We start from the raw sequence: 19,007 nt of genomic DNA, 5'->3' as shown, positions 1-19,007 counted from the left end.
TTCAGTGATAAGGAGTGATGTTCCAGAGGGACTCAATGGCATGGTTATTAGTCCCTTTATTCTCATAATCAATGAGCCAATACAAAAATTTTGCAATTGATACAGATATAGTTATTAATTTAGTAATTAGTAGATATTAATTTAGTAATTTAGTACTGGAGGGAAGTGTGGAGGGTAAAAATCGTAGAGGTAGACCAAGAGATGAATACGCTAAGCAGATTCAGAAGGATGCAAGTTGCCGTAGTTAGTGGAGCTTGAAATCTTCACAAAATAGTGATCCAAGGTGTTGCAGATAGCAATAGGGTCCACTACAGCATCATCTGCTATGGTCAGGCTGGAAATTGGGGAATGGACCTTGGTCCCAGAGAGCCGCCAGAGGTTGGTCCCACACGATGTCAGAGGAATTGGAAAGTGGTTAAAAGAACTAGTAAATGAAATCGAGCTAGCTTTTTTTCTTTTTTTTGCTATCCTGAAGAATGCAACGACACTGAGTACACAACTTTTTATAATGAATGCAGTTCACCACTGTAGAAGGAAAGATGCAAATGAGAATAAGTGTGCATGGAGTCTTAAAGAAACATGGGTGGTCCCGTGTTAAGACAAATGAGGCTAAGTTGACTGAGAAGGTCAGTCAACATGGTGCCTGTCTGACAGGTCCTGGGAGAATCACAAAGGAGGTGGTGCGCATTAACGTCACCAGGCAGCAAAAAGGAATGAAGTAGTTGCCCAACAAGCTGGGAAAAAGTCAGCCCTGTTAACACTGAAGGACAGAGGGATGTACATAGAACAAAGTGAAAAGGTGAATGAGGAACAAAAATTTGGAATGCAACAGCTTGCAGCAGGGTGGTCTGGGAGATGGTTTGACTACAATCATCATTCTGGATGAGCAGAGTGACTCCTCACGAGACGGAATGTCATCCTCGGGGAAGGTCAAAGCAGTCAGGAAAGAAATGCGAGAGATCAAAGCAGTCATGAGGATGCAGTTTTGTTTCCTGGAGGCAGAGAACAAGTGGACACTGCAATTTGAAGAGCAGCCATGGTCCCTCTTCATTGGATCTAAGGCTGCAAACAGTCCTTTGGAGGCAAGTCTTGATGAGAAAAGGGAAGAAAGGAAAAAATGAAGGGGCATCACCCCAGCAGCTACAGAGTGCCAGCGTTCAAAGACTCACTGCTACAGGGTGCAGGATCCTGCTCCACGAGATCTATAGGTGTCGGCACTCCCTCCGTCAGTCTGTGGAGTCCAAGGCAGAAAAACAGTTGGCAGTGCATGCCGGTGACATGGAGGTCAACCAGGTAAGGGTATCACATGACAACACCGTTGAAAAGGATTTACAAGTCGGCAGAGGAGAAAATCATTTGCCTTTGTTTGATTTCCTGGAGCCTTTGAGGGTGGCAGATGACAATTCAGATGTTTGTAAGGAGGGACATAAAAAGTGTTCACCAGAGTATTATTCCTGTCAATTGTGTAACATGTGACTTTGTCTGTGAATGAAAGTTTGGCAGCCTGTTGCACAGCTGGAGGAGGAGGAGATGGGGATGCTACTGTGACACTGGGAGATTTTACAACCACAGTGCTGAATCTGATGTCGCATGTCTGTGTGGCCACATTCTTCGTGGAGCGAGATGTAGCACGAACAGTACTGCAAGTACCAGATGGTAAAACGCAGGGTTTCCAACTAGCCGACAATGTATGAGTGACAGGGAAAGGCACTTTTTCCTTCACCCTTATCTCCTGGATGGCCCACTCATCGATATACACAGGACAATCTCGGGAGGAAGCTGCATAGCCACCATTGCGATTGATAGAATGGGCAGAAAGAGGCAGACAATCGCCCTCATAAGCACCTTTTCACAGGTTACACAAGTGGCTGGGTGTCGACAGGACATTCAAGTGTGGTTGTAACACTGACACTAGTAGCAGCGCATTGGGTTCAGAATGTACGGTCAGACGGTGATAACTTCATAGCCAATTTTGACCTTTGATGAAAGCACAATTCCATCAAACTTGAGAAAAAGAGTGAATGTGGGCACTAAGGATGTGTCTCCTGCCACTAACAGGATAGCCATGGAGGTGCGAAGCTGCAAACAGTTGTTGTGCTTGAGAATCAGAAATAGTCTCCAAAAGCAAAGTGCCATTGCATAAATGAGAGCAGGGTTTCACGGGTCCAACTATTGCATCAACACCTTCCTGAACAATAAATGGATTTACCGTAGAAAAGGACTGTCTTCTGCATTTGAAACCATGAGTAACAGTGGTGCAGCTGGGAAGGTCTTTGAATTGTTAGCCTCATTCCATTTATGTTCAATAGTTTAGTAGATGTTGACTGAAGATGATTGGCTCACTGCGAGAAAATTCCCCATGACTGCCAGTGTCTCCAATGGTGCACTCCTTCCAATTGCTCCCCCCCCCCCCCCCCCCCCCTCAGAGTTCAAAGGAAGTGAAATGTTATTTAGGGCTTATACAAAAGCCAAACTGCTTTTACAAGCATTGAAGGACATGGAAGGAAAGCAGTGGTTGAGAAAGGTGTGGCACAGTATTGTAGCTTCTCCTCAATGTTATTCAGTCTGTACATTGAGAAAGCAGTTAAGGAGAAAAAGTGAAATTCAGAAAAGAAATTAAAATTAAAGGACCGGAAATAAAAACTATGAGATTTGGTGATGACATTGTATTTCTGTCAGAGACTACTAGATACTTGGAAGATCAAATGGCTCTGAGCACTATGGGACTTAACTTGGAAGATCAGTTGAACAGAATAGACAGTGACTTGAAAAGATGTTACAAGGAAACATCAACAAAAATTAAACGTGGGTAATGGAATAAATGCTCTTAGAATTATATTAGGGAATAAGACATGAAAACAGTATACGAGTGTTGCTATTGCGGCAGCAAAATAGCTGACAAGGGCTGAAGTAGGGAGGAAACAAAAAGCAGACTGACAATAGCAATAAATGTGTTTCTGAGAAAGGGAAATTTGTTAACGTTGTATATAAAGTCAAGTATTTGGAAGTCTTTTCTGAATGCACTTGGTGAAATGTGGCCTTGTATGGAAGTGAAATGTGGAGCACAAGTATTTCACACAAAATGACAACAGAAGCTTTTGAAATGCAGTGCAACAGAAGAATGCTGAAAATTAGATGGGTAGATCAAAAATCTAATGAGAGGACACCGAATAGAATCATGAAACAAAGAAATTTATGGCACAACTTGACTACTAGGAGGGACTGGTTGATAGGACATGTCCTAAAGCATCAAGCAATCATCAGTTCAGTAAGGGAAGGAAATGTTATGTGGGGAGTAAAAACTACAGAGAGAGAGAGAGAGAGAGAGAGAGAGAGAGAGAGAGAGAGAGAGACCTAAATAAAATAAGCAGCTTCAAATGGATGTAGGTTGCAGTAGGTATGCAGAGATGAAGATGCTTACACAGGACAGACTACACCAAACCATCCTTTTAATTGAGAAAGCAGCAGCAGCAGTAGCAACACTATGTGGAAATTATAATTTTACAAATGGACTCCCTACTTCTGACCGATGGCAGTCAGTAGCAATTGGGACTCTTTGAGCTGGCATTGATCTGCAGATGCTCTTAGCCAACTGTGCAGCATACTTTTATGCCGGTATTGACTATTGTCTGCTTTGTCACTGAGCTGCGCTGTCACTGTCTGTGTCTTGTTGCAGTATTATGAATGCGACTTTTTCAAAAAAATCTTTAAAAACAGTAATCTCAGTTTCAATAATGTGAAGTATTTAACTGACCACTACCTCTGCCATATACATTGCTGCTTCCATGGAAGCTCAAAACCCAGGTTTGTGTTGCCTGCACTGTGTACTTACAGTACATAGAGGTGGATTTTGTTTACTCTGCACCACACCTTTCCCTGTGCATTCTCCTCTGTCTATGCACCTCCTGTTTACCAGATTCCATTATAGTTTGCAATTAGTAGCTTGCCTTCCATAAATAACCTTAGTGTTGCTCTTCAAGGATTGAATTCTCTTATAAGTATCATCACAAGTAATAATCCTAATTTAAATATCCCTTAATTCTCACAATATGTAGTTAACTACCATCCTTTGATGAGCATCAAATCAAGTAAATACTGGACCAGCAATAGTAGATGAAATAGTAACTACGACACATAATAGCAAAAGTAGTAACATTTTTCACAGTAGTGTCCATTTTAAATCTTCAGAAACATGCTAACAACTGGGTATTGCTGTTGATTGGCCGATGGTTAATGGACTAAACAGTGAGTATATAATCCCTTGGTCAGGAGACAGGTCATCTGGATTTAGTAATGCAAAACAGCAATTTGATCAAAGTATGGAGGTATGTAGAAGTTGTACTACTGAGGTATGGCAATAAAATTGATGTCAGAGCTGAGAAATAATTTAAGGGAGGTAAAAGGATACATTTTGGGCCAGTATGTACGTCAGAGAGCAAACCAGGTCTCCCTCACAGATTATCTGTCACGAGAGGAACTTCACCCATATCTTACTCCCTGACAACGCAATTAAGAGCTACGACAATTATGGGTATATGGGGCAGTCAAACGAAAGAGATGATAAAAAAAGGGTAGTCACCATAACTATTAATACATCAATTCCACTGTGAGATAAGATGGTCAATGTCTTCATGGAAAAATGTTTGTGGCTGCCCATGGAACCACGATCATACCCAGGTGCACATCTCTTTATTCAAAGTAAATTGACAGCCATGAATGTGTTTCTTCAGAGCTCCAGAAATAAGCAAATTGGATGGAAACAGACTGGGACTGTATGGAGAATGTGTAAGGGCTTCCCAGCAAAACTTTTCCAGAGTAGTAGAAACAACAACCCTCCAAAAGTCGGCAAGGTTGTGTCGATGATGCTGCAGAAATTTCACTGGGAAGCCCTTACACATCCTCCATATGGCCCCAATCTCTCTCCAAGTGATTTCTAATTTTTGGAGCCCTGAAGAAAGGCATTTATGGCTATTTATTTGCTTTGCAAGAAGATGTGCACACCTGGATATAATCATTGTCCTGCAGACAAACGCAAATGTTTTTCCATGAAAGCAATGGCTATTTTGTCCCACAGTGGAAAAATTGTATGAATTTTTGTGGTAATTACTCTTGAAATACTTCCTTTTTTTCCCCATCTGTGTCACATTTGACTGCCCTATATGATAGTAGAAGAGAGAATGCTAAAAACTAGAGGAAAATCAGTTGTACCAACAAATAGTGACAGAAATAATCAGCTCTTTGAGTAAGTGGAGGCAGTCAAAGTGTCCTCTGGGCCTCAGTGTACAATGGAGTGCCTAACTTCCACAGCAGTCCCAACCCAGATCCATTACACCCAAAGCTTTAAAGGTGGTAACAGCACCCACTATCAACCGATCTTTTCTCATCAGCTAGTAACAAGGATGAGGAATGCTTAATATCTTGCCTTCATCAGAGTGCTACTACTAACTCATACAATAGGATTATGAAAAACAAGAGCTAATTGTATTCAAAAATAATTAAAACAAAGTAAAAGAGGGATGAGAAAGACAGCTGCAGAGGAGAGCAGGGTCAAGATTCTGCCAGACCCAGCAACAGTCAGGTGGCACCCATGTCTCTTCTCTGAAAGTAGTGTAACACATCATATCTGAGAATAAAAACTATTGTATTTGAAAAAAACAAAATACAACTTTAACCATCCAAATGTGATCCATCAATATTACAGCAGGAGCCAAGAAGCGACAATCACCAGGATATGAGATACAGTTTGTGAGGCTCGGCAACTATAACGTGCGGATGGCTAATTATACAAAATGAAACTGTGGGTTAATCTAGGATGACAAAAGAGGTGGCACCATATGACATTGGTTTCCTTATTAGTGCCATGCAGCAGTAATCTCCTTAATAGTGTAAGTGGCAGATCTCTTATTGCGTTTTTATGAAGTGGTTGACCACAGACTCCACAAATTGTATTGCATGTACACCAGAAAGGCATATGCCCAAAGAGTTAACATTTAAAGCACTGCATCAGCAGAGATATATGGGGCTTCAGAACACAGATTAAACCATGACTATTACTTTAAGTGGAAACTAGCCACTCAAAAGTGAGAACGAAGGCTATGCAGTGACCACCTTACTGTCTGGCTAACCTTGACATTCAGGACATATGTAGTGAATCCCATGCCTCACTACGTATTTGAAAGTTCTTTGTCTGCTGCTTTGAGTCCCAGTGATAAATTTATCCCTCTACTATGTTGAGGTAGTAATGGGGTGTGATAGTAAGACATACCAAGTTTGTTACAAGAGAGTAATGCTCAAGATGAGCAAGATTTGCCATTTTATTTGAGATAGGTGTATTGATAGGGTTAAAGGGACCAAACTATGAGATCATTTGTCCTTCAATCCTTTGTGAATCAAGTCATGAACAGTCCCCAAAGAGAACGGAAGCAAAAGGCAAAACATGATGAACCAAACTGTATCCGAGAATCAAGAATATGTATAGAAAGAATCAAGTAGAGCAGAGAGGGGTACGAGGATGAATGTGGCATAGTTGCTCCAGCTTGAGATCCCGGGAACACATCATGAACTGGAAGATACATCCTCTGCAAATGACCAGTGCTTCCACATCCTCCATTATCTCAAGGTAACTAGCAACATGAATAAGCTGGTAACATCTCAGGAAAGAGAGCAACAATGACACAGTAAACAAACATATGTAAAAGAATAAGAAGAATTTTGGGAAGGGCAGTAGCCAGGCTGGACCAAACATGGGTAGCCATTGGCTCCTTGGGTTGGAGCAAGTGACTGAGTGCCCCTCCAATCCCTCAAGCGACTCACAAAGTTAATGTGCCCTACATCACTGAGACAAATAGAAACTATTTTTGTAAGTAAAATGTAAAACCAGATCAGTCACTTTCGCGTCATCTGTGAATACAGGTAGCGGGTCAGCAAGTTTGGGGTTTCACTGTAAGGTAGCCAAATTAGGGCAGATTCAGTATGGACTGAACCACCTCACCACCAGTGGGGTGAATTCTCACATTTTAGTATGTGGCCATGAGTCATCTACAGGTGGCCAATGCACAGCCACTAAAGAACAGCAGAGTCCCTGCAAGAAGCATGAAAGGAAGACTGCCACGTGGTCTTGGCCCCCTCACAGGTTTTCAGTTTATTCATGGAAACCATTGCACACTTTCATGGAAACTATCCTGTTTTCCAAGCCTCCAACAATCAAAGATCTGGTTCTGGCACCACCATCTCCAAAGTTGGCATCTTGACAGCCCACATAGCCAACATGTTCATTCCCTGGGATCTCAATGTGATCTGGTGTCCAAACAAAGACGAAAAACCTTTGAGACCGACTCTTGTAGGTTAATAAGAAAGTTTTGACTTCATGCTGTGTCATAAGCCTTTTGCAAGTCAAAACAGACAGCAATAATATGACAACACCAGGCAAAAGTTGACCAGATGGCAGATTCCAGGCAGACAAAATTTTCAGCAGTAGAACAACCTGGGCAAAAATCACTTTGAGCAGAGCCAAAAAACATCAAGACTCAAAGGTACCTGCTGGCCCACCATATGTTTCAGTAGTTTGCATTAGTGAGACTACCTGGGTGATAGCTCTTAATTTCAGTACCAGGATAATCACTCTTTCTCATCACTGAGACGGGAACTGACCCTTGCTCCAGATATGGTGGAAAATTGCAAGGACATGACACTGGAAATTCACTAATAGATATCTGAGCATTGGCTGAGGATGTGATCTGGCTCTGGATCTATGTTGGGGCAAAGAGTTGGTGTACTGAGGAATTCCCACTCACTGAACAAAGCTCCAGGTGACTTTGCTCCATCTGCTTTTTTTAAGGATGAAATGCAGGCTGATAATTCTCAGCTACAGAGGCTCAAGGAATAATATGAAGCAAAATATTTGATGACAGTGTCTCTGTCCGTGTAGCCAACAGCATTCAGAGAGATACTGAGTACACCTGTGGGGGACTGGTGTCCACCGAGGCACTCAATCTTTGTTCAAAGCTGTGAGGGAGGGGTACAGTGTCCAATGGCAGCAACATACTGTCTCAGCATTCTCATTTCTGCCATTTCATGAGGTGGCAGACCCAAGCATGAAGCCATTTAAAGGTAATTAAGTGCTTATTCAATGGATGTCACTTATGGCGTCATAAGGCACATCTAAGCTCTATAATGGCCACAGTGATTTTGGGAGTCTCACCGAGGTCTAGACAGCCACATCCATACCTCCTTGTGGTGTGACACTAAGGATGATGGAAAAGGTGATGGTATCTTAATCAGCTTTGTTGCAAGCTCATCTGGGTGGATGCCCCTGGAGGATGGGAGGATCAAGAAAAATGGTCTCCGATTACTGTCACAAACATCATCACGGACTCTTCAATGGATGAAGCGGAGATGACATGGGCTGCAAATAGAAACTTCAAGAGCAGTAGGGGGGGGGGGGGGGGGGGGGCACCACCAACTGTTGGGGGGAAGGGCACAAGGAACGATCATGTACAACAGACATCCACAATCACTACAGATGAGGCTACTGTTGCAACACGAAGACATATGCCCAAATCTTGGGCATTTGTAACACCGCATGGGAGGGGGAACATGCAGCTTCACATCACATCGTTACACCATCAGCTTGACCTTTTTACGCAACGAGTTACCTTCTAAGGCCAAAATGAAGACTCCAATGTCAACCTTGTTGTCCTTTGGTCCCCCTGGACACAATGGATGAAATGCACATCCCGGCATGTAACTCATCAAAGTCTTTGGAAGCAGACTGTGGTGGAAGATGATGGCCTGCACCATACAGAGACTGTTTGCAAACAAAAAGGAATCCACATTTTTCCTTAAACAACTAAGTATGTGGCAGGGGAGGGGGGGCATATTCCCCCTTGTATCTCTGAGCCCTATATTCCTCTCATGGCATAAACAGGGAAAGAAACATTTTGGGGCAACATCTCTCTGTGGTGTTAAGTCTTACTTTCTGAGTAGACTGCTGGGGCCATGTGTCCAAGAGCATAAGAAAGTTTAATTCGCTTCATGAGTGAGTCTTCCGCCACAGTACCACCCACCACAAAAATGGGTTCTCACCATCGGTGAGGAACAGCCACAGCCACAGTTACTGGCCAGTAAATCATTGCCTGAGTTTCTATGCCCCAGCCATGATAGACATATGTGGAGGGTTTTCAGCTCAGGTATCAACAGTGCGATCCGATCAATGCAGAGCCAGGAGGCTACCACTGTGCAGGTACTTGGTGCTCCCAACACCACCCCTCCCCAGGATGCAAAAAGAGCACAAATATATATGCTACAATGGGCAACCTTTCCTGCATGATACACACTTCTGTAAAATTTGGAAAAAAATGGCAATTCAGAACCAACAATGGAGACTATATAGTCAAGAATGAAAAGTTGTATATGGCTGGGAGGGAAGAAAACGAGTACGCAAAAATCACAAACCATATCCATATGTAAGCAGCACCAAGAAAACCATTAAATGGAAAGGCAGAGGATGGAAAAAAATGAGCATGTTCAGAAAGTAAGAGTACTGGATTTTTATATTTTTTTTTTAGTTTATTTGAAAATAATTATAGGGTATTATTGATATGCTTGTTGTCAACTTTCCCACATATTCGTCATCCCGTTCAGTGCATGTGATGAGCCATGGCACAAGCTTCTTTATTTCTTTCTCAAAGAAATCTGCACCAGATCCTCCTCCCACTTCAAAACCTCTTTCAGCACCTACTAGTCAGTCAAAATTTTAAGTCCACTTGTGTGCCCTCAGGGATATGAACAGATAATAATCTGAAGTTGCTAAGTCAGAAGAATCCAGGGGGATGTTTCAAAATATCTCCACCAAATGTGTCCTAGAGCATCTTGTTGACTAAGGCTGTGTGAGCATGGGCATTATCATGCAACAAGTACAATCCTCTCATCAGCATTTTCCTCCTCCTGTTTTGATTGTTTCATATGAGTTTTCTAGTGTGTCACAATATTTTTGTGCATTGATGGTCTCAGCCTGAGGCAGAAATTTGATCAAAAGGATACCTTTGGTCCCAAAACACTGAGGCCATGATTTAGTTGCACAAAATTGTGGTTTTGAATTCTTTGACAGATGAATAAGTGATGTGACGCCATTGTGATGACTGGCTTTTAGTCTCATGCATGTAAAGAGACATCCACATTTGATTACCAGTCACAATAGAGCTCAGAAAATCCTTACCCTCCAATTCAAGTCAATCAAGAAAATCACAGGCACTACTGACCCAATTTTTCTTGCGCTCTGTCAGTTGTTTTGAGACCCAGCTTGCACACACAGTTTCTGGTAGTCCAGCATTTCTCTGAGTGTCTTGTCTAAGTGAATTCTGGAGAGTTGTGGAAACATAGCAGAAATTTCATCCAATGTCAACCAGTGGTCTTTACAAACAGTTTCCTTGATTTTTTGCACAAACTCATTAGACAAAACAAAGTCCTCCACTCCTCTGTTCATCATATACATTTATTCTGTCTCCACTAAACTTCCTACACCACTTAAACATACTCTTTCTGTTCATAACATCTTCACCATAAACTATTTTGATTCATGAAATCATGCATGCGTTGGTTTAAACCTTGGCCCCTTTTCTGTGTTTGTTTCCCGCAGTTTATGTGATTATGCTGTTGTTCGCTCTCTCCATGAGAGGCAGCAGCAGTATGTATCGATATTAGACCTTGTACTATCATTAGTCTGGTGCTTATAGTTTTCGTCTGTGCTGTGTGCAAGGAGTCGGATCGAGAATGGTTGAAGCGACTGCCTGTCTCACCTAAGTGAACGTTAGTATTTCAAGTAGTGGCCGATCCCCGAAACTTCGGAGCACCATTAGCTGCACCGACTTTTCTTATTTTCTGTTGTGTGTATTTGTATGGCTCATAGCCGATGGTTTTGAATTAAAGCTGAATTGTTTTTAGTCGTGTTTTAAGTCCTTGGCCTTCAGCCGTTTTAAAATTAAAATTCCTTGCTTGTCAAGTGTAAGATTGTTTGGGGCCTTCAGCCTAATTAAAGATAAGGCCTTCTGCCGCCTCCTCCTCCTTTTTTTTTCTGCATTGAGTCTTAAATCATCGGCCTTCAGCCGTCTTTAAATTACAGTTGTCACTTTTCAAGTGTTAGATTTTTGGGCCTTCAGCCAAATTATAGAACTTAATTAACATGAGGCTTTCTGCCTTCCAAATATTCTTTCTGGCATCTGAATTTTGAGTTAATATCTTTCAGCTTTTTTTGTGGTTGTGCCCTTAAGGCATAAGATAGTGTAGTGCATTCAGCCAATGACTAAGTTCATGAATTTTTACTTTAATGTTTGGTCAAATAAATAAAGTTATATGTGTGTGAGTGTACCCGACAGCCGCTCATTTGGGCCCCTTTCGACAATTCCAACTACCTGTCCTGTCCTGCGGGTTTAGCATGGCGTTTCAGGGCAAAGCAGGTGTTATATGGGACATGGGGAGAAAGACGGTGGGCACAGGTGTACAGGAAAGGAATGAGAGACAGAGGCACCAGGTTAGAGTTCACGCAGGGCACAATGATGGCCACATGAAGGCATGGAATGGGAGGGCGGTGACAGGAAAGAGGGAGGGGAGACTGTTGGCTGGAGGGTGCAAGTGCAGTGGATTAGCGAAAACTAAGACCAAGATCATTTAGCGAGCGAAGGATGCGTTTTAAGCATAAATCCCATCTGTGTAGTTCAGAAAAGCTGGTGCTGAGAGAAAGAATGCATATGGCACGAGTTGTGAAGCTGCCATTGAACTCTAGCATGTCATGCCCAAGTGCATGCTATGTCATGGGTAATCAAGTCTTTTCTGTGCCCCAATTTGACAGTGGCCATTCATTCTGCTGGAAAGATGGTTGGTGATCATGCTTACATAAAATGCTGCACAGAAATTGAAGTAGGGCTGGTATACAATGTGGCTGCTTTCACAGATTGGTCCTGTCTCTAATGGGACAGGATATGCTTGGTGTGTGAATCAGGCAGGTCTTGCACCTGGGTCTTCTTGTGGGATAAGGATTTGGGAGTGGCACAAGTATGGACCAGTATCTTTTATAGCTTGAGTGGGCAGCAGAATACCACTTAACAAGGGGTGAGAAGGGTTGTAGGTAAGATATCTCTCATTTATGGGAATGATGATAGATAAGAATCAAAGCACTGGCAATGGGAATAGTTCAGTTGCTCCAGCAGTACGGGATGATATATTGGATGAGGGGGGGGGGGGGGGGAGTTGCTATTCAGCAGCTGGTTCTTGAGGGTGGTGATATGGCCAGTGGTATGGATGGAGCCATCATAGAGTGGAGATCAGCATCCAGGAAGGTGGCATACTGGGCTGAGAAGGATTATGCGAAGTCGCTGGGGCAAAAGATGTTGAGGCTGTGGAGAAATGAGGATTAAGGTGTCTTGCCAGGGATCCAGAGTATGAAGGTGAAGAGTATGAGTATGAAGTATCCAGAGTATGAATGAATGAATGTGAACCAGACAAGGTGTTTGGGAGGCTAGGAAGGTTTTCTATAGGTTGCCCACTGGCAGGTTGGCATCATAGGAGGGTGCCATGTGCGTGACCATGGCTATGCCGAAGACTGTTTTGTATACATTCCTCTCAAGGCAGTATTTGGGAGTGAGGATATAATTGGTAAGGTGTATATGGAGAAAGAAAGTGGTTTTGCAGAAGAACATTGGGAGTGAAGTCGAAGTAGATACTCCGTGCGAATTGGTGTGGGTGGAGGTTATACTTAACAGCCGAATTAAGTTAATAATTGGCTCCTTCTACCGACCCCCAGACTCCGATGATACAGTTGCGGAACAGTTCAGAGAAAGTTTGAGTCTCGTAACAAATAAATACCCCACTCATACGGTTATAGTTGGTGGGGACTTCAACCTACCCTCGGTATGTTGGCAAAAATACTTGTTCAAAACCGGTGGTAGGCAGAAAACGTCTTCCGAGATTGTCCTAAATGCATTCTCCGAAAATTATTTAGAGCAGTTAGTCCACGAACCCACGCGAATTGTAAATGGTTGCGAAAACACACTTGACCTCTTGGCCACAAACAATCCAGAGCTGATAGAGAGCATCATGACTGATACAGGGATTAGTGATCACAAGGTCATTGTAGCTAGGCTCAATACCATTTCTTCCAAATCCATCAGAAACAAACGCAAAATAATTTTATTTAAAAAAGCGGATAAAGTGCCACTAGAAGCCTTCCTAAAAGACAATTTCCATTCCTTCCGAACTGACTATGCGAATGTAGACGAGATGTGGCTCAAATTCAAAGATATAGTAGCAACAGCAATTGAGATATTCATACCTCATAAATTGGTAAGAGATGGAACGGATCCCCCGTGGTACACAAAAAAGGTCCGAACGCTGTTGCAGAGGCAACGGAAAAAGCATGCGAAGTTCAGAAGAACGCGAAATCCTGAAGATGGGCTAAAATTTACAGACGCGCGAAATTTGGCACGTACTTCGATGCGAGATGCCTTTAATAGGTTCCACAACGAAACATTGTCTCGAAATTTGGTAGAAAATCCGAAGAAATTCTGGTCGTATGTAAAGTACACAGGCGGCAAGACGCAGTCAATACCTTCGCTGCGCAGTGCGGATGGTACTGTTATCGACGACTGTGCCGCTAAAGCGGAGTTATTGAACGCAGTTTTCCGAAATTCCTTCACCAGGGAAGACGAATGGAATATTCCAGAATTTGAAACACGAACATCTGCTAGCATGAGTTTCTTATAAGTAGATACCTTAGGGGTTGCGAAGCAACTGAAATCGCTTGATATGGGCAAGTCTTCAGGTCCAGATTGTATACCGATTAGGTTCCTTTCAGATTACGCTGATACTATAGCTCCCTACTTAGCACTCATATACAACCGCTCGCTCACCGATAGATCTGTAACTACAGATTGGAAAATTGCGCAGGTCGCACCAGTGTTCAAGAAGGGTAGTAGGAGTAATCCATTTAACTACAGACCTATATCATTGACGTCGGTTTGCAGTAGGGTTTTGGAGCATATACTGTATTCAAACATTATGAATCACCTCGAAGAGAACGATCTATTGACACGTAATCAGCATGGCTTCAGAAAACATCGCTCTTGTGCAACGCAGCTAGCTCTTTATTCGCACGAAGTAATGGCCGCTATCGACAGGGGATCTCAAGTTGATTCCGTATTTCTAGATTTCCGGAAAGCTTTTGACACCGTTCCTCACACGCGACTTCTAATCAAGCTGCGGAGCTATGGGGTATCGTCTCAGTTGTGCGACTGGATTCGTGATTTCCTGTCAGGAAGGTCGCAGTTCGTAGTAATAGATGGCAAATCATCGAGTAAAACTGAAGTGATATCAGGTGTTCCCCAGGGAAGCGTCCTGAGACCTCTACTGTTCCTGATCTATATAAATGACCTGGGTGACAATCTGAGCCGTTCTCTTAGGTTGTCCGCAGATGATGCTGTAATTTACCGTCTAGTAAGGTCATCCGAAGACCAGTATCAGCTGCAAAGCGATTTAGAAAAGATTGCTGTATGGTGTGTCAGGTGGCAGTTGACGCTAAATAACGAAAAGTGTGAGATGATCCACATGAGTTCCAAAAGAACTCCGTTGGAATTCGATTACTCGATAAATAGTACAATTCTCAAGGCTGTCAATTCAACTAAGTACCTGGGTGTTAAAATTACGAACAACTTCAGTTGGAAGGACCACATAGATAATATTGTCGGGAAGGCGAGCCAAAGGTTGCGTTTCATTGGCAGGACACTTAGAAGATGCAACAAGTCCACTAAAGAGACAGCTTACACTACACTCGTTCGTCCTCTGTTAGAATATTGCTGCGCGGTGTGGGATCCTTACCAGGTGGGATTGACGGAGGACATCGAGAGGGTGGAAAGAAGGGCAGCTCGTTATGTATTATCGCGTTATAGGGGAGAGAGTGTGGCAGATATGATACACGAGTTGGGATGGAAGTCATTACAGCATAGACGTTTTTCGTCGCGGCGAGAGCTTTTTACGAAATTTCAGTCACCAACTTTCTCTTCCGAATGCGAAAATATTTTGTTGAGCCCAACCTACATAGGTAGGAATGATCATCAAAATAAAATAAGAGAAATCAGAGCTCGAACAGAAAGGTTTAGGTGTTCGTTTTTCCCGCTCGCTGTTCGGGAGTGGAATAGTAGAGAGATAGTATGATTGTGGTTCGATGAACCCTCTGCCAAGCACTTAAATGTGAATTGCAGAGTAGTCATGTAGATGTAGAGGTAGTGTTCAAATACCAGCACGGCCATGGGCATGAAGGATGTTGGCATTTACGGGGATGGTATCAACAGTGACAAGTAGGGACTGGGGTGGTAATGGTAATGAGTTGATGAATGAAGTGGCTTGCATCTTTGATGAGAGGAGCTTGTCTACAGGAAACGATTGGGGGTGTTCATTGACAAGAGCAGGAACAAAGTAATCAGCTACAATGGAGTGTCCAGAATTGTTGGGTTTACAGATGTTGAGACGTGTGTAGGAGATAAGTGTGAGAAACGGGATGGGGAAATGGATTCAGGGAGTGATTCTGGCTTGGGCCCAATGTTTTGAGTAGGGATTGGCAGTTTTTCTGGACTTCTGGGATGGGATCACTACGACAGAGTCAGACAGCTGGTGGAAGCCTTCAGCCAGGTAATCACTGTGATTCATGATGACAGTGGTGGAGCCTTTGTCTGCAGGGAGGATGGTTAAATCAGGGTCTGTTTTGAAGTTATGAACAGGCTATTCTTTCTTCTATTGAGAGGTTTCTGTTCTTGGGAAGGGACCTGGGGAAGGATGGTGAGGCCGAGTTGAAGAGAGAGACATTCATGGAGGTGGCCAGAGGCTGATTAGGTGGGACGGTTACTTATTGATTGGGATATGAACGTGGACAGGCAATGTTCTGAGTTGGAATTAAGTTGGCTGTGTTTAGAGGAACTGGTAGCGAAGAAATGTTCATACTGTAGGGATCAGGAGAAGGAGAGAAGGTTTTTGATGAGTCTATCATGACAACTTCGATATAGGATTGCACGTGTGGCCTCTGGATAGAAATAAAACCTCTGTAGGACTGAGGTTTGGGAGGATATGTTGACAACATTTTTTCCGTTTTCTTTAGGTTCGGAGGTTAGTGGAATGTTTGGTGGAATTTTTTTTGGGAATATGGTAAGTGTAATAGATCTATGCTTCTGTGCTGTTAATGTATAATTGTCTCTTTCCATAATCCTGAAGAGTCTCCTTCCTGATGGGATTTATAAAGCGCAAAGCATTCATGAATGAATGAGTTAAATCTCTAATGATTTAATTAGCCTTCCACAATATTTTTGAGTGTTATCAATGCTGATTTACCATTACATCTCAGTTTTGTACAGCATCTGTGCATGATTATGTATGAGTAAGCAGAAAATTTCACTTACACTAAGCACACTAATGCCAATAAAAACTTTCCATAAATCGAGATCTCCTTCGTATGTTATCACTTTGCACACCGCAACACAAGAAGCAGAATCTACAGGAAAGAATTCTGCTGTATATCAAAGAACAGATGACACAGGATCGTGTAGCCCTAAGTATCATATTATAACGAACATTCAGAGCACATACACAAATGTACAAGCTGTTGTATTTCCTATGCAGTATGTGAAAACGAAACAATGATGTATATAAATTAATATGGTACCAGTCATCCTTCAGCATAAACCATATTTCTGCCTCTGTAATATAAATGTACATGTCTTAGTATTGAACACATACATTTACAAACAATTCCTAAAGCAATTCTATAACCTCTACTTGACTTGTAGTATATTATTTAATTATTAACAAGTTGTCAACGCTTTAGAATAAAATCAGTTTTTTGAAGACAACAGATATGCACAACTAGATAAATGAGAAGTGATATTTTACTTCCAGCACATAGCAGATGTCTACTGAAATAACAGTTATGCTTAATATACGAAAGGCAACACTGTATGTCGCTTACTTTCTCACCTGAATGGTGGCAACGTAATTTGATGGGACATAACCAACTTGTCCTTTCTCATTGACAACCTGCCACCAGTTTCGTTGCTTTGTGTGGCCGTGGTATAAAATAAATAAGTCTCCTACGCGAAAACTTAATGTCTTAGCAAATGTTGCGCGGAAGTCATATAGCGCTTGCAGCATCTCATGACCTGTAAATAGCATTAGTTACTCATTTTTTGCTACAGGCAAGGAACGATTAAAAAATTATCTCAAATGAATTTTTTTTTTATTTGGTCTTGTAATTTCTTGCAAATTTACTTTCGTCCAATGTCAATGCATAAAAAGTGTTTCTCTTACGTGTAAGTACGATGACAGTGAAATTTTAAGACTTGAATCCTCTACTAGTTGCTATTTTTAGATTTATAGGCGTCACTTTCATTCAAATAAATTACACGGCGGCACATAGCACAGCAAGTAACTTACCCTGTTTACTGTCATCAGGTGTTACCTGATTATTATCCATTTATTTGCGTTGTACGTCAAATCTTTCAAAACACTTAATACACAGAATTAACTTTATGCACTACTCATGACAGCTGACAATTTCGAAAGACTCTTTGCCGACTAGATCGATAATACACGAATTTGCTTCAAAAATCGTATCAGTTCCGTATTTTTTTCGGAACTCCGTGTCCCCATGACCACAGGTTCATCACACGCTACGGTTACATAAATACTTTCACTTTCAGACGAACTACTTCACTTTCACTCCCTCTTACTTCGTTTTACACATTTCAAAATAAACAATTCAAACACGCAGTGCTGCCACTTGCTTAAGTCGCAATTTTACTTTACAAAGCAAGTATAGGGAATTTTACTTCTGATTGTCTGGAATAAATATTTGATATTGGAAGTATCCGTGAGCAACTATTGTTAATATTTTCCTTTATTGAGCACAACAGTTTCACAGAATATTCGTGTGGACCAACACCGCTTCCAGTTTCTATGTTACCTCGGAGAGATCATTGGTCAAGTACTTCAGTCGATAATTATACTGGTAATGGCGTTTTGTCTGTAAATATTCAAGATCATTATTTGTTTTAGCAGTTCTATGAAGAGCGGTTGTATTTTCTTATGTTAAAAATACTTCGTTGCAGCCTGAGGACATCTAATTTGCTTTGGGTGGTAAATTACGTACTTTCAGCTGCAGTAAAACAAAATATAGACGCGTACGAAGTAGCATTAACGAAATAAAATAGAAACGGGTTCTTCTTTCAGTAAACAATAAATAATTTAGTACCATCGTCGCTTCACTCGTTTAATATCGTAAAATGTAATCTATGATTTAGCAGAGCTTCTTGGAGCGATTTTATATCGTTGAAATAAAATACGACTGACGTGTCCGCGTTTCAGGTAAGCCAACCTAAATGCAATGTCAGCAGGCACTGGCGACGTGATTAGATTGCCCAGCGTGGTTGGCTGCCTTGAGTCCATACAAAATTAGTTGTATATGATGTCAGCTGATGGTGTTACGATGAAGTGATATAGACAATGTACGTGGTTGTGAGGTAGTAGGCTTCGTAGCGTAAACAATGCATCTATAACGTCCATTGATCTATGTAACCATGGCATACCAAACATTCCTACAAGAATACATGCAGATGCCAGTTGTGACCAGGGCGTACACAACGGCCTGTGTGATTACAACTTTGGCTGTTGTAAGTACAATCGTTTTCATTGTTGATTCCTCGAGGATGCAATTTATGTTCAACGACTGACGGACAATGGGCTTTCCTTTCAGCATCTGGATCTGGTGTCACCGTTCCAACTGTATTTCAACCCAATACTGATAATGGAGCAATATCAGGTATGTACAAAATATTAAGTACCGCATAATACTTTTTCCTGGTGGGAAGTTTCACTATTTGTATATTTGGGAGTAGTTTTCAGGCTCCATTGTGCAAGCAAATATTTGCACCTAATTGCACTGGTGATGCAGTTCACAACGTGTGTCACTGCTGTTT

The 19,007-nt window shown here is 42.0% G+C and overlaps 2 protein-coding genes across 4 annotated transcripts in view; one reads left to right on the top strand and one right to left on the bottom strand.

Moving 5' to 3' along the window:
• LOC126334819 (NCK-interacting protein with SH3 domain) overlaps window positions 1-18,269 on the bottom strand; it is an 88,694-nt gene extending 70,425 nt beyond the window's left edge. Inside the window, exons 1-2 of one of the 3 annotated variants that reach the window (XM_049997476.1) lie at window positions 17,467-18,269; window positions 17,011-17,192 (exon numbers count right to left, since the gene is read on the bottom strand). In XM_049997476.1, the coding sequence (XP_049853433.1) occupies window positions 17,011-17,192; window positions 17,467-17,506 (222 nt within the window). In that variant the 5' untranslated portion in view covers window positions 17,507-18,269. The remainder of the gene's footprint in view (window positions 1-17,010; window positions 17,193-17,466) is intronic. The other 2 variants (XM_049997466.1, XM_049997485.1) reach the window with 2 other exon arrangements.
• The window catches only part of LOC126334849 (derlin-2), a 66,313-nt gene continuing 65,568 nt past the window's right edge, over window positions 18,263-19,007 (top strand). Inside the window, exons 1-2 of the mRNA XM_049997521.1 lie at window positions 18,263-18,701; window positions 18,785-18,850. Coding sequence (XP_049853478.1) covers window positions 18,609-18,701; window positions 18,785-18,850 — 159 coding nt within the window. The 5' untranslated portion in view covers window positions 18,263-18,608. The remainder of the gene's footprint in view (window positions 18,702-18,784; window positions 18,851-19,007) is intronic.

Source organism: Schistocerca gregaria, chromosome 1 (assembly GCF_023897955.1).
Source record: "Schistocerca gregaria isolate iqSchGreg1 chromosome 1, iqSchGreg1.2, whole genome shotgun sequence".
Classification (NCBI taxonomy): domain Eukaryota; kingdom Metazoa; phylum Arthropoda; class Insecta; order Orthoptera; family Acrididae; genus Schistocerca; species Schistocerca gregaria.
The sequence above is the reverse complement of the archived record's forward strand: the minus strand, read 5'-3'. Positions and strand labels throughout refer to the sequence as shown.